The sequence below is a fragment of the Pholcus phalangioides genome, unplaced genomic scaffold (assembly GCF_987345545.1).
Source record: "Pholcus phalangioides strain wild (caught in Gottingen) unplaced genomic scaffold, Ppha-v1.0 ptg000041l_1, whole genome shotgun sequence".
Classification (NCBI taxonomy): domain Eukaryota; kingdom Metazoa; phylum Arthropoda; class Arachnida; order Araneae; family Pholcidae; genus Pholcus; species Pholcus phalangioides.
This window is the reverse complement of record NW_028301627.1, coordinates 4,398,104-4,413,261: the sequence shown is the minus strand read 5'-3', so window position 1 is coordinate 4,413,261 and position 15,158 is coordinate 4,398,104. Positions and strand designations below refer to the sequence as shown.

The window sequence follows — 15,158 nt, the reverse complement described above, 5'->3', positions numbered from 1 at the left end:
CTAAAGAACTAAATGCCACACATGGGAGAGAGAGAGAATAGACCCATAGCAGCTTGAATACTCGAGCGCCGACTTGCAAGCTCCTTCACAAAACTCCTTTCCTGATATTTTCTACCTTTTCACTCGTCTCATTAATGGCTTGTCTTTTCAAACTCCCCCCTTTCCTTATCTGGATTTTCCATATTCCAAGTTAACCAATATGGCGACTTCTTGCGCGACTCATGAAATCAACAAATCGCAGAAATGAATAACTTATTTTTTTCTTTTTCAAGAGCACTTTAGGTATTTCGATTTTTTTTCTTTTTTGAACTTCAAGTCATGCATCTGCTTTATCCATTTCTTCAATGTACTTTACGGGCGCATAATTAATTTTAAAACATCCTAAACTATGAATTTATGCAGTTGAATATTAAAAGACACAATAGGGAGACATTAATGTTCATGCTTGACAAGATATAAATAAACGGTTGAAATCAATGTTATTGCATGGATATCCAACTCGAAATTAGGTCCGGCTGATTATTACTTGATATTTAATTTTCTGGACTTCGTAAACCTCTAAGCGAACTCAATATATTTCAAAAATCAAGAATTCGACTCCATTTTTAAAATTATTGATGTGTGTTGTGGAAAACCCCCACTAAATTTTCGCATTTCTACAGTAAAATCGGCAATTTAAACTCTGATTTCCACGTGAATCACCCTTTGCCTGTCCATCAAAGTGATGCTGAAGATGATTATGACGTCTATTCAAAAAGCCTCTCACTGGGAGGACTGAAAAATTCACAAACCGTTATAAAACCATCAACTATGATTAATATACTGGCAGCATTAAAGAAGTGACAAGCCATTATACGTATCTCTTCGTATCTATAAGCGAACTCAATGTTTCATAAATCGTGAATTTTCACGAATGAAAATGATGTAGCGAATAATTTTGAAAATATGTTAAGTTTTATAAAATTTCGGGCCTCACGTTAGAGAACCACTACTCTTTATTACTGTTTGGATCAAGAATGCTAAACCTTTTGACGAGTGTGGGCCACTTCATTGGCTTGAAAACGTGTGAACCCGAGCCCCCTTGCATACCGGGCAAGTGCGCTAACCAGATACATACTTTCCAATTTCTTATAACACGCATTACTTGCGTGAAGCGCTAAGATACCATCTCTTAATAGAAAAACATTCATTTTAAAATCATCTGCTTATCATAGTGATCATCATAGTGATTTTTTAAATGCATATTTTCTTTTTTTTTGATAATTTTTAACTTCTCGGGATTTTTTATTGTATATTTTCGCATTTTAAGTGCATATTTCGGCATTTTTAGGTGCATATTTGCATATTTTTAGTACATATTTGCATATTTTTAGTGCATATTTGCATATTTTTAGAGCATATACCGCCAATTTTTTAATGCATATAATCCGGGCTCTAATTATTATTCACACGACTAAAACGTACCCTCTGGGCCACGGCATGAGAACTAAAGTAATGGGTAGAACCCGATTTTTTCCAGTTAGTCCTAGCAACTATAAAACAACGGGGACATTGCGATCCATTAGTTTCAATAAAACTGATTCTGCGTGTGTATTTTACATGTTTTCAGAAAACACATTATTTAAGTGAATCATTGGATTTATGAATAACGTAAAAAAGAAACAATTTGCATATAAAAGCCGATTCCTCTTGCATGTTGGAGCATGATTTGGACAAGAGCGACATTTCTGATCATTTCATTCTCGTAGAAAAGCAATTTCCCATTAACTTAACATTGCATGCATGAGCTCGGAAAAACATCCGTCAAAAATCAAATACCTTTTTTAAAAAATTCGAAATAAATGTCCTGGTAATGGAGGATATTTGAGACTTCTGCTCCGATAAACTAATGATGTTTTGAGAATAATTACTCTGGTTAAAAAAATCATCATTAAACAGTAGTTTCACATTGCTTTAGCATTAGAAGATGTCACGCGATGAATCTGATGACGTCACTCAAACCTTGAAAGCGAAAATTAACAATCAGGCTTTACGGCCGACTTAATCAATGACGTCATTTATCTCTTCAATGATTCGTTCCTCGTTTCTTCGCCCCTCCCACAATGGATGACGTTGAACGTTCTGCGTCTCTCATTCGTTTGGTGATGACGTCACGAAGTCCTTACACTGAAGCTCGAGACTCAATGCTACCGTTTGAATCGGGTCACTTCATTGATTTGAAAACGTGTTGCGGGCCACATAATCAAGTTATTTGTGAAGATGCTGTAGATCACTCAAGTGATCTGCAAATATGCCGGGAGTGAGTTAAGTGATCTAGCGATGTGTATCGGTGATTTATAAATACGGGACGAGTCGTTTTACTGATCTGGGAAGAGGGCGAGGAATATTTTAGTGGTCTGGGATTTTTTGCCACGATCACTCACGTCATCTGAAAATATGCTGCTCCCACTGAGTGATCTAGAACTGTGCGCGTGATCTTCAAATGTGTCGCGGGTCGTCTAAGTGATCTGAGAATATGCCGTGAACGGTCACTTGAATGATCTGAAACTGTGTCGCGAATCAACAAAGTCATTTTTAAATGTGACGTAGGTTCCTTGAGTGATCTCTAACTGTGCTGCGGGTTAAGACGCCTTCATATACGAGCGGAACCATCAGGCATTCTGGTCCTCGCCGAAGTCCAACAGGGTTGCTGTACGAAATCGTCGCTTCGGAAATGGCCGCCAAACAGAGGGAAAAAACAATCGCGTCGGTAAATCTGGCATAGCAACCTAACAAACAGAATTCCCCGCGCGCTAAAAATGGGTGGCAAATACGTATGGAAAATTGAATTTGTGGGAGAAATGAGGAATTTCAAGGAACAGATTTTTACTACGGGAAAGAAACCACGTTTCACGAAATTATTGGTAAATAACAGGTTGAATTCGTAACAGTTCGTGTGATTACGATCGAATAATTAATCTTGAACACAAAAGTATATAGCAAAAAAAAAAAATCAACTTTTTTTCAGGTTTTTAGTGAAAATAAAATATTCCTATATATCCCCTACCCCGATCTTTAATTTTAGGATAAAAGTCGGCATACAAAAATATGTATAGTCAATTTAGATTACATGAAGAAAATTTCTTCTGGATATTAAATGATTGTGTGAAGTTAAGGATTTGATAAACTACTGCCTCTAGATATTGGAAATTTAGTAAAAGAAATTCTTAAATATTTTAGGAGCATTTATTTTATCAGAATTTTCTTCAGTAAATTACAAATTCCGAATAGCACACACAGGTTCAATAATGTAAATTGACGAGCTCAATGAGTGAATGAATTTATTTATTAAAAGAATATTCAAACATAGATTGAATTTGTGCACATGCAACAGTTCATATTTTCAGTGAACATCATTTGTGTGATTACAATCTGGACAATGAATATAAAAACCATTTTCATGAAACGGAGAAAATTTCATAATACATATTTACATGTAGTATTGTTATGTGTGATTAGTTGTGAAAATTCACGTGTTCTGATGTTGTGGCAATGGACATGAGAAATAAGCGTCCACCAGTGAATGAGAGAAACCTAATTTTCACTTTTTTTCTTGCCATCATAATAATATGTTATGCGCTTGTACGTCTGTATAACGAGATTTGTTGCTGACAGTTGTCGAAAACTCTTTCCTGCCTCCTAAATCTTTTGCACACATTGGACACCTTAATGCTTATTTTCTGAAATAATTGTATTCATATTTTTTGTACTACACTTACCATGATATACCAAAATGTCACTATTAAAATGTCACTTTTAACCACAAAGTCAAAAATTAACAAATCAACGATTACAATGCCAGTTAACTTTCTTTTGTTTGTCAGCTTTCTTATATCAGTTTCTAATTCCCCTCAAATTTTACTCACAGAACATATTAAATGTAAAATACAGACTGCAAAATAAATTAAGTGAATTTTTGCTTCATTATTTCTCAAATCTGTGGCTTTTTTTAACTTGCTGTGTGTTGAGCATTTGAAACTGCAGGCTTCGCTAAGCACTAAAATGATAAATTAAAGAAAGAAAACATGCTGGCAATCAGGCCCATCATTTAGGGGGGGGGGCGTTGCCCCCCTGGGTTTTAAAAGTACACTACAAATGGTATATAAATATATATATATCTATACACATGCGTACCTTTAGTACATGCTCTTTGCCCCCCCCCCCCCTGGAAAAAGTTGAAATGACGGTCCTGCTGGCAATATTAAAAACTGATAATATTTTTGAATATTGAGGTTATTTTCGTGTATCTATGGTTTTGAGGAAAAAATAATTTCATCAAAATTCATAATTCACAATCTTTGAATGCATTTTTCGCGAAATGTCAATTTTTACAATTGCCCACACGATTACACAAAAATGGTTAAACTAATCATTATGAAATTTTTTACACTTACTAAACTAACTTAGGGCTATAGAAGGAACTAGAAGCTTTGAGATTCATGGGAAATTAAAAATTTTTAATACAGTGTGAAATTTGAAAATTTTAAATTAAAAAAAAAATAAAGATGCTTTCTCCTTAATTTCTTAGAACTCCTAATTCATTGAAATTCCACATTCATATCCTTTGGAAGGAAGCACAAGCCATAGCTCTAAGTAAAAATTACTCAATTAATCATGCGTGCAAAAAAACTATGTTTTTGCAGAGAAAAAAATTTAACGTGCAAGATTTTTGCTTCAAAACTCATAATGTGTATGAAAAATTTAAAAGCATTTTCCATGCAAGATAATGATACAAGCTAAACATATGATGCACATTCTAAAACATTATCATTAAACTAATTCTAAATAATTTAGCGGAGTAATCACTGCATATGCCTCGCATGAAATCCTGTGTCCCCTTGAGGATATGAACAGCACTAAACGAAACAGTTAATTGTTCATTTTCTATCTTTATAATAAATAGCAGTGGCGTCGGAGCCGGGGGTGCTCGAGCACCCACGAGAATTTGTAAAACAGGTCTGAGCACCCACAGAATTGATTCAGAAATCGAAATTTCCTATATGGAACTCAAGACGAGCATCCACAGGTTCGAAACACTTCCGACGCCCCTGATAAATAGAATAGAGAAAATAAGTTTATTCGAACACATTACATACCAAATTATTGCTCAGGACTTTTTCCTTTGGGAAAGAGCGTAAATCATCCCAAGATGGTCTCTCTCGGCTGTCAGTGGTCATGTCTTTCTGTCTGCTCAGAAATTTTGGGAAGGCCTATATTCTTTTTCTGTTGAGGAGCGAGAGGTTTTGGAGGATTGGGAACCTGGAACTATGGGACACAGCAGTTTGCTTCAACTTCTTCCATCCATTCTTGCCTTTTGTGAGCTGAAATAGGCTTTCTTTAAAATGTACCTGATTTGAAAACATGAATTAAAAAAATGACTGTTTTAAATCAAGATAAAAAAAACAATGTCAAACAAAAAAAGTTCATATCGCTTAACATGTACGGATAAATATACAGTAGACTATATAGTAAATTCTATGACATATATTTCTAATTGCTTCCTATTGTAGAGCTCTTTGTCAACTGAAATACAGCCAAACCTCCTTTTAAGAGACGCCTCTTTTAAATGCAAAAAATATCTCTGCGCCAGTTCTTTGGAATAAAAATTTCAGTAATTTATCTCTGAACAATGGACACTTATACAAGTTTTAATAGTTATTTTCAAATGATTATTTTAAGTAAAAGTGATAAGAAATTGTCTGAAGCTGTTTCAGAATAAAGCATTTGAATTTCAATTGAACACTAACAACGTAAATACATTAAATACACATTAAACAGCATATATTTACCTGTAATCTAACAAGTGATATAAGCACCTTTGCACCATCACCACCACAAAAAAAAAAAAAAAAAAAAAAAACAGCATAAACTTTAACCCTTCCCAAATTATGGCATTGTCTCGAAGTGAAGATTAAGAGTAGAATGAATGAGCTTTGAAACATTTTGTACATCTATAAAAATATGTGAAAAAGAAGTTAAAAATAAAGTTGTGGTGAAAAACCCTATATAACATTGACGGGGGGGGGTCCTTTTAATTCATTTTCCTGGACTAATGCGTGGGAGATAATGACTGATAACAATGACCTGAAAATCATATCTCATATTGAGGCTCCACTGTACTTAATTTGGCTATATATAGAGCCCCTTGAAATATCTTTGATAAATGGTCCCTTAAATTCGCTCAGAACTGTAACACTAACAATTACTAACAAACACATAATTTTGTTGCTTATTGTAAAAAAAAAAATAATACGGACAGAAATGAAAATAAACTGAAAAAGTTTTTTTACTATATATTACATTTATTTTTAATTCCACGGAATACTCTCAATGTACAAGCGATAAGTCGCCAAATCGGAAAAGCTCACTTGATGAGTGATCAAGCAAGATTGCGGGGCTGACGTCCAATTAATTCGATTTCGACTTGTTTTGTTAATCTAGTATTGCTACCCAAGCCAGGGAAGGAACAAGAAAAGTTGGAATCGTACCGCCCGGTGACACTACTATCCCATACGGGAAAAATTCTGGAAAGAATACTGGTGACTAGGACTGTCTATCATCTGGACAGGAAAAAATTCTTGCATCCAAACCAGTACGGATTCCGGATGGGGAGGTCGGCGGACGAGGCGTTGTGTGATATAATAGACAGTCTACGAGAAAGAAGAGTGAGACAAGAACATACGGTATTAATATCAGCTGACATCAAGGGGGCATTCGATGCTCTTCGTTACAGAAATCTCCGGAAAATAATCCAGCAACTCCCGATACCAACAGAGCTGAAGCTGACACTGAAAGCTCTCTTGAAGGGCCGAAAAGTTCTGATGGAGGTAGAAGGAGAGACAGTGGAGCATGCACAGACAAGAGGATGCCCACAGGGATCATGCTCTGGCCCCCTCATGTGGAATATAACGATTGATGCGCTGCTAAAAGAAAGGTGGGGGGAGGGGGTCAGAGTACAAGCGTTCGCAGACGACCTACTGCTGTTAATCTCGGAGCCCAGATGGGATGATGTAGAGGAAACAGTTGGAGAAGCGCTGCAGACAATTGCAACATGGATGGATCGGAACGACCTAGAGCCAGCACTCGACAAAAGTGGTTACATGTGGTTTAGCACACGAGACAAGCGACCTAAAATCAGGATGAGAAACCAAAGACTCACATGGAGAAAAGAAATGAAATACCTTGGGGTGCTTATCGACAGCGACCTGGATTGGATTCCACATCTTCGACAGCAAGGAAAGAAGGCCAACGCAAACCTACAGAAGATGATGGCCATAGCAGGTCCAAGATGGGGAATTAACCAGAGGATGAGGAGAGTGCTCTATGACCAGGTGGCAACCAAGACAGTAACGTATGGAGCAGCCGCGTGGTACGCTAGCCCGACAGAGAAAATGAAAAGACAGCTCGATACCATCCAAAGAGGGTTCCTGTTCTTTATGACAAGGGCGTATCACAAAATATCGACGGTGGCAATGCAGAGCATAGCAGGAGTACCCCCCCCCCCCTGAGTTTGTATACCGACTTCGTATGCAAATCAGCGAGAATATCCAGACTCAACAGAAGGGTGACAGTTGCAGAAAGGCTGATAGTACCAGAGGAGGTGGAGGGAAGAGCTATAGGATGGGGCGACCACCCAGCTAACGAAATCCAGGAGCAACAGGTCGTAACGACGGAGCGAGAAGAAGCCATCTCATACGAGGGAAGGACAATATTTACGGATGGGTCCAAGACGGATAGTGGAACAGGAGCAGCGTACGTGGAGTATCAAGGGGGTGAAAGAGTCAAGTCCTGGAGAGAGAAACTGAGAGAGGGATGCACGGTATTTCAAGCAGAGCTGTGGGCGATCCGAAAAGCAATGGAACAACGGGAGGATAATTTGGAGAAGATGACCATATATTCAGACAGTAAATCAAGCTTGGAAGCTATCAGGGACCCTTTAACAAGACACGAAGATGCTAGAGCCATAAGAAGAATACTGAAAGAGAGGAGGAATGTAGCACTGATGTGGGTGAGCGGCCATGTGGGCGAACGTGGAAACGAGGAGGCAGATCAGTTGGCGCGGGAAGCGACGAAACTGAAGACAACGTCCCAGGAGAAGAAGATCGCTGCGGCAACGGTCAAAAGAATAATTAAGGGGCAGACAATAGTGGAATGGCAGAAGCAATGGAATGATCCAATAACAAACGGACGGCTTATTCATAGAGTCATCCCAAAAGTCCAGTGGAAAGAACGTTACTGGAGTAGGGAAAAGACAATCTTCTTCTCGGGCCATGGACCGTTTCCCACCAACTTCAAGCGTTTCAAAATTTCCGACAACGAGCAATGTATATGCGGAGGAGTGGGAAGTCCAATTCACTTTGCTACGGAATGTGTCCACACCAGTCGTTTCCACTTAGTTAAGCCACGGCCGCAATTGGAGAACGAGTGGTTTAAAAGAATGGCCAAGGATGATGAGGCACTCGGGAAAATCAAGAAAATGGTCGGCTTTCTGGAAGAGAGTATGGAGTGGCTCCATAATAAGCGGACGGGAGCAGCAGATCGAGCGACGAGCCCACCTGCACCCAGGAGAAGGAGTGAGAGAATCAGAAGGCGTCAGGAGACAGAACAGGAGACGGGACGACAGGGAGAAGAAGAATGGACTGAGGAGGAAAACGAAGATCAAGAGGCAGACGATCCAGGCTCCGACTCCGACTTCCAATGAGGACGAGGCGAAGAAGGAGGAAGTCGCGAATTAGTATTTAATTAAATAAGGGTGTCTTGCAGTTGAATGCATACAGTCGCTTTCGTGGCCCGGGGTATTTGGGGGGGGGGACACACTCATACTTCCGGCACAACTCAATCGGTAGTAAATTGCCTATGGCGATAGACCGGAGTTGTGCTCGGTTTGAATGAATGAATGAATGTTTTGTTAATTAAAAATCTCAAAATTTATAAACTATTTACGATTCAAACATGTCATTTGCTTTAAACGCATAATAAAATAACTTTTCTGACTTCGGTCGTTACTAAGTAGCGATAACTCGCCAACCTAGGAATCAAAATCGTAAGCAATCAGAATTGTTTCAGGATTAACTTACAATAAACGATTCAACTAGTTCTGTTCGTTAAAAATCCCCTATTTACGCATTATTTCTCCAAAATCAAACGGAATGGAAAAACCAGAAAATTATTGCGCATATTAAAATCACCGTAACTCTTACGCTACACACAACACAAAATTATGGCGCCAAATATCGTCTGCTATTTTCCACTGATTTTTTTACTTTCATTAATATCATTTAGTTCTAAAATTTAACAATATTATCACAAATACGTATCATAAATATGATTGTAAAAAATGTTAATTCGAAAAATAATTAAATTTCACTTACTTCACATAGGGAAGCTCCGTTTCCGTGAGGAACTTGGCGCTCTAATGCACAGTTCACGATTCTTGCATTTGTCCTTATATAACTCCAGAAATCCCTTTTTTATCCGTATTTTAACATTCTGGAGCCGAAAATCACTGAATTTTTGCAGTAATTTCGAAAAAAATTGACAAAAATGATACAAAAACGCTAATAATATTAATAAAAAGGAAGACGTCCTAAAGGAACCTACGGTTAGATAACATTGAGCAGCGCGCTACCAAGGGCCAAAATGGCGCATGCGCCAGCCTGTGTATTAAGGAGTTCTAATAAGTATATATTATTTACGATAGAAATGACGTATATGACACTTCCACACGTTCACGAAACGTAAATTTAAAAAATGTTTTTTTTCTCCCCCCGCTTTCTATACTCCAAAATTCGCTGCCCTGGGCTATAGCCCGCTTAACCCCCTGTAAATACACTACTGATTATTGGCCGAAAAGTGAAATAAAAATGAAATGTATAGGTTTCGTATTAGGAATTGTCTCATTGCATTAACACGTTCAGGGAGTGTTTTGCTCGCTTCGCTCCAAAGGGCGTGATGCGGTCGCGTAGGGACAAAGCCTCATACTACTAGGTACTTCTAGGAGGCTTTGGTAGGGACGGCTCGCGAATTCCTCACTCCACTTACCTTATAGCCGTACGCAGAATTTTCTCGAAATGGGGGGGAGAGGGTCATTTTTTTTTTCTTCTCGGGGGGGGGGGTTTACGTTTTTTCCTGCAAAATAACACTATAATCTCTACTTGCCCCCGCGTACGCCAATGCTTATAGCTCTGGTCGTTTGCCATGAGTGAATCGTAACAGGAAAATGCAATATGAGTTTTATCATAACGCTTTCCGAAAATTATCGTAAATGCATTACGTAATTCCATGATGACCAGTTTCTCGAAAGATGGCGCTCGTGCTGTGTAATGGAAAATTGAATTAGATTTATTCTAACAATAATTTTGAGGAAAGTTCAATGGGAATGTGTGGAAATAAAAAAAACATGCTCAAGAGGGAAATGAGAAGACGGTGACGTCACTTGAAGAAAAAGTATTTCAAAAAATCTCAAAACTACGAACTTTTTCCTTTGTTTATTCCGTTTCGGGAGTTGATTTTTGGTTAGGGCCGTTGATGTTTACCCGACGGGTATTGCTGCTTGGATCGTGCTCTCGCTGATGTTGATGGGTGAGGGGTCATTTAATGGTCATAAATGGTCATCAAGGGATATAATTAGGATCCCTCCTTGGCGTTGATTCTCTGATTCCTTGGACAAATGCATTCGAGGTCAAATTCACATTGAATAACAGGTCAGTAGATGAAATATAGTGTTGTCACAATACACTCTCGAGCCCTTTGTAGTGAAAGGACGAGGCCGGTCCTACAACTTTCGCCGCCCTCAATATACGATTATGCGAAAGAGTTTTCCCCTCTTAACCGCTATATTACCCCAATAAGTTTTGAATCCCTGGGAGGAGGGTCACATTGATTTTGTGCGGGGAGGGGGCGGGGATATCGAGAGAATACAAACCAATTGAAGTAATTACAATTTCTATCCTGCCCCCAATGTTGAAAAAAGGACTTCTCAATTTCTTATTTATGAAGGAAAATGATCATGGAGGATCAAAATGAGTTTTAAATGAAAACCAAAAAAATAAATTTAAATGAGATTATGTGTCATTTTGTGTCTTTCTTTGTGTTTTTCTTCGTTCTCGTGAGTTTTACTTAGCGTGTTGTTTATTTTTGGGTCATATTCTGCGGTGATTTTCTTTTTTTTAGCGCACGTTGGATTGTGAGATAAGTGGGTTTTTTTTATTATATTGCTCTCATTTTTTTAAAATTTTCGTTGTGTATTTTCGATCGACTTAAATTTATTTTTCTCGTTCGCATTTACTTTTCGTTGTTTTTTCGCCAGGTTCGCTCGCTTCTTTGATATAAGTCCGTAGGTGTTTGGACGTTAGTGTTAGCAAACAGTGTATACTTTTTCCCGGGTACTCTCAATAAGAGTGTACTTTGTTTTCCTTCCATTTGGGCCTATTGTTGTAGTGTTAGTGTTTTGAGATAGTTAGCTAATTCTAATAAGTATAAATTGTACTTCGTAGCTTAATACTTTTTTTTGAGTGTGTTCCATTCTTTATATACATATTTATTTTATTCTTCGTGATTTAGTGCTAAGCATTCTACTTTACGTAATTTTTTCGTATAATCTCTTACGTATATTTTGCATAGTAATGTATTTTACATTATTTTTATTTCCAGTTAACGTTTCTCATTTTCCTATTTTTAAGTATTATTATTATTATCTAGCTTTAGCAATAGTGTTAGTATGCCTCGACCTCGACTAGTGTTGTGTAGAGCTTGCGACGGGAAGTTTCCCTGGTCTAGGGGTATAGTAGCTGATAGTTTCAATTTTAAAGGGTGCTTTGATAGGAAAACGCTGGAACTCGAGGTCGAAGCTTTACGGGAAAAAGTTAGGGTGCTAGAGGGCCCGGTTATAACGGAGCCTCTGGTCGTCGAGCCACATGTTGATGAAGAAGCAATCTCCACGAACAACGACATTTTAGAGGGCGAATGGGTGGTCGTGGATGAGGAAGAGGGGGATAGTGATAGGGGTTTAATCATCGGCGATTCTATGGTTAGGGAACTTGGGAACCGAGTGTGTAGGGAATTTCGGGGTTTCGAGCGCTGTTGTCTTCCTGGGGGGAAGATTGGCAACGTTCGAGACGTTTTTCATCGCCGAAAGTTGCAATTGCGGGTGATTCTGTGGGTGGGAACAAATCAGGTAGGACTGAATATTAGTGAGTCTCTGTCAAAGTATCGGGATTTACTATTATCCGCTAGGGAGGGGGTGGGGTTCAGATGTGGCAGTGATTCCAGTGCTGCCAAGGGGTAGTAGAGGGTATAGGATAGGAGGGTATAGGTATAGGAGGGTATAGGTAGGATCCAACAATTCAATATAGGCCTGAAGGACATTTGCTCCTCACTTGGGGTCACGTTTTTTGAGCTTCCCGCATTTACCGATAGGTGGCTTCGTTCGGATGGGATCCATCTAAATAAGAGAGGGGTCTGGGAGGTTTACGATAGTCTTAGGTCAGGTTTTTTTACTCCCAGACCACGTAGTCGGGAATGCGGGACTTATGAAAGAGACTTTCTTAAGTTGGTGCTCGAAAATTTTTTGTATCAGCATGTATCAGAAGCCACTAGGGGTACTGCTATTTTGGATTTAGTTCTTACTAGTTCTGAGGATCTAGTTGAACATGTTTCGGTGGGGGAAGAGTTTCTTCCAGTTATCATCGTATCGTCAGATTTCACTGTAACTTTTCCTCGGGTAAGGTTGATGACAAAAGACTGGTTCCTTGTTTTCGGAGAACTAACTTTGATGTTTTGAGAAGAAGGTTAGCGGAAGTTTTCAAAGACCGGTTGGAATCGGTAGGGGTGGTAAGTCAATGGGAAGAATTTAGTACGAAGCTGTCCTCTGTTTTGCACGACGTCATACCCTTTGTTCGGAAAAAGCGTGTTTGTACATCACACCCTCTATGATTCACGGATAGCATGCGGAACCTTTATCTTGAAAAGAAAAGAGCATTCAGAGAGTATAAAAGTGGACGAGGTGACCTATCATTGCTTACTGATAAAAGAAGACTGTTGAAGAAAGCGATAAGAGATAGTAAAAAGGAACTTGAATCTAGGTTGGCAGATAACATTGGCTCTGACCCAAAATCATTTTTTCGGTACGTCAATAATGGATGTAAGGGGACAGTTGGCCCCCTCTCGATAGGAGGATCTAAGGTAGAGAGCAATGTAGGCATGTATAGTGCTTTCAATGACTTTTTCGCGTCGGTTTTCAATGGAGATAATGATATTCGATATACGGGTGTTGCATGGGGTAATAAAACCCTCAACGATATTCAAGTAGAAGACGTGGAGGTCCTAAATCTTCTAAGAAATGTATGTGCAAGCAAAGCACCAGGAAATATCTGTCCCAGGGTCCTCAGGGAATGTGCTAATGAATTGTTGGGGCCAGTCGCACAGATATACAGGAGTAGTGTTGCTGAGGGTATCGTCCCGAGAGATTGGAAACTGGATAACGTTGTTCCGATATTTAAGAAGGGTAGTAGAGAAGTGGTGTCTAATTATCGTCCAGTGAGTTTGACGAGTTCCCTCTCGAAAATTTTGGAAATTATCATCAAAAGGCAGTTTGTGAAGTGGATAGACGAGAATAATGTATTGTCGGATATTCAGCATGGGTTCAGGAAGGGGAAGTCATGTGTAACTAACCTCCTTTGTTTCTATGATTACGTGACTAAGGCTTTGGGTAAGAGCAAAAATGTAGACGTTGTTTACCTTGATTTCCAGAAGGCATTCGATCGGGTCCAACATGGCAAACTCTTGAAGCGTTTACACAAGATTGGAATTGGGGGCAATTGGATAGAATCGTGGTTAAGAGATAGGTCGCAACGAGTTATGGTGAACGGGGAATTCTCTGGTTGGACAGACGTCACAAGTGGAGTTCCTCAGGGAAGTGTCCTTGGCCCCATACTTTTTTCACTTTTTATCGACAAACTCGATCAGGGTATCGATGGTATAACTAGTAAATTCGCAGATGATGTGAAGCTAATGGGGGTAATCGGGAATGAAAGCGATAGGGAGTTGCTCCAGACCAACTTAAACAAGATTGCAGCATGGGCAAATGAATGGAGCATGGTTCAGCGGTTGTCAAAAAAGCGAATAGAATGCTTGGTCTCATTTTCAAAAAGGTCTCTTCGCGTTCTCCTAAAGTCATTCTTCCGCTTTTTCGAGGCTTAGTTCGTCCTGGACTGGAGTATGCTGTAAGGTTTTGGAGACCATACCTACAGAGGGATATAGACTTGATTGAAGGGGTGCAGAGAAGAGCTACGCGTGTCCTTATTGGCACACAGGGCTTGAGTTATGAAGAGAGACTTCATTTTTTGAATATGTTTACATTGGATGAACGCAGGTGTCGGGGAGATATGATCGAAGTGTTCAAACTTTTCAATGGGATGGATAGGATGGACCATGAACTTTTAGTACACCGCCAATCGACTGTTTTTACAAGGGGACACCAGTATCGATTGATGAGGGACAATGCAAGGTTATGGTGTCGCAGGGAATTTTTCTCTAATAGGGTTGTCAATAAATGGAATAGCTTACCCCCGGAGGTAGTAAATTGTAACACAATTGACACGTTTAAAAAGAAATACGATAAACATGTTGGGGTTAATCGAGAAGCTCTTTCCATACTTAGAATAAGACAACCATAAGTATTCTTTATGGGCATTGTATAGTATTTTAGCATGTGTATATATTGTTTATAATTTGTGTTAATTGCATTTTTAATTGGGTTGCTGTATTTTTGAATCATATGACATCCATATTTTTATGGGCATCTTTTTATCAGCCACCTCGTTGGGCATTTTGCCTGTTGTGGCGTTGTATTTGTATTTGCGTAATTTTGTTAAAACCATGTGCTTCCCCTAATTGTTTTGAGCAGTGTACTTTCCTGATTCAATACTAATGGTGTGACCATCAAATGGGTCGTCGTAATGAATTCAGGAGACACGGGGCCACACTTAAGCCCATGATTCATACAAATTTGAAGAGGCAAAATTCAGTATCCTGAATCCTGGCAATATTACCTGATTAACTGAAATGCTGAAAAACACCTTGATAGATGATTTAATTTTACAATAGTTAAATAAAATTAT

The 15,158-nt window shown here is 38.9% G+C and overlaps 1 protein-coding gene across 1 annotated transcript; it reads left to right on the top strand.

The window, feature by feature from the left end:
• Positions 1 to 6,644: 6,644 nt before the first annotated feature.
• Positions 6,645 to 8,740, top strand: LOC149065107 (uncharacterized). The gene is made up of 2 exons (XM_089254294.1): positions 6,645 to 7,462; positions 7,600 to 8,740. Exons 1-2 carry the CDS (start codon positions 6,645 to 6,647, stop codon positions 8,738 to 8,740), a joined length of 1,959 nt encoding a protein of 652 aa, XP_089110420.1.
• Positions 8,741 to 15,158: the final 6,418 nt, after the last annotated feature.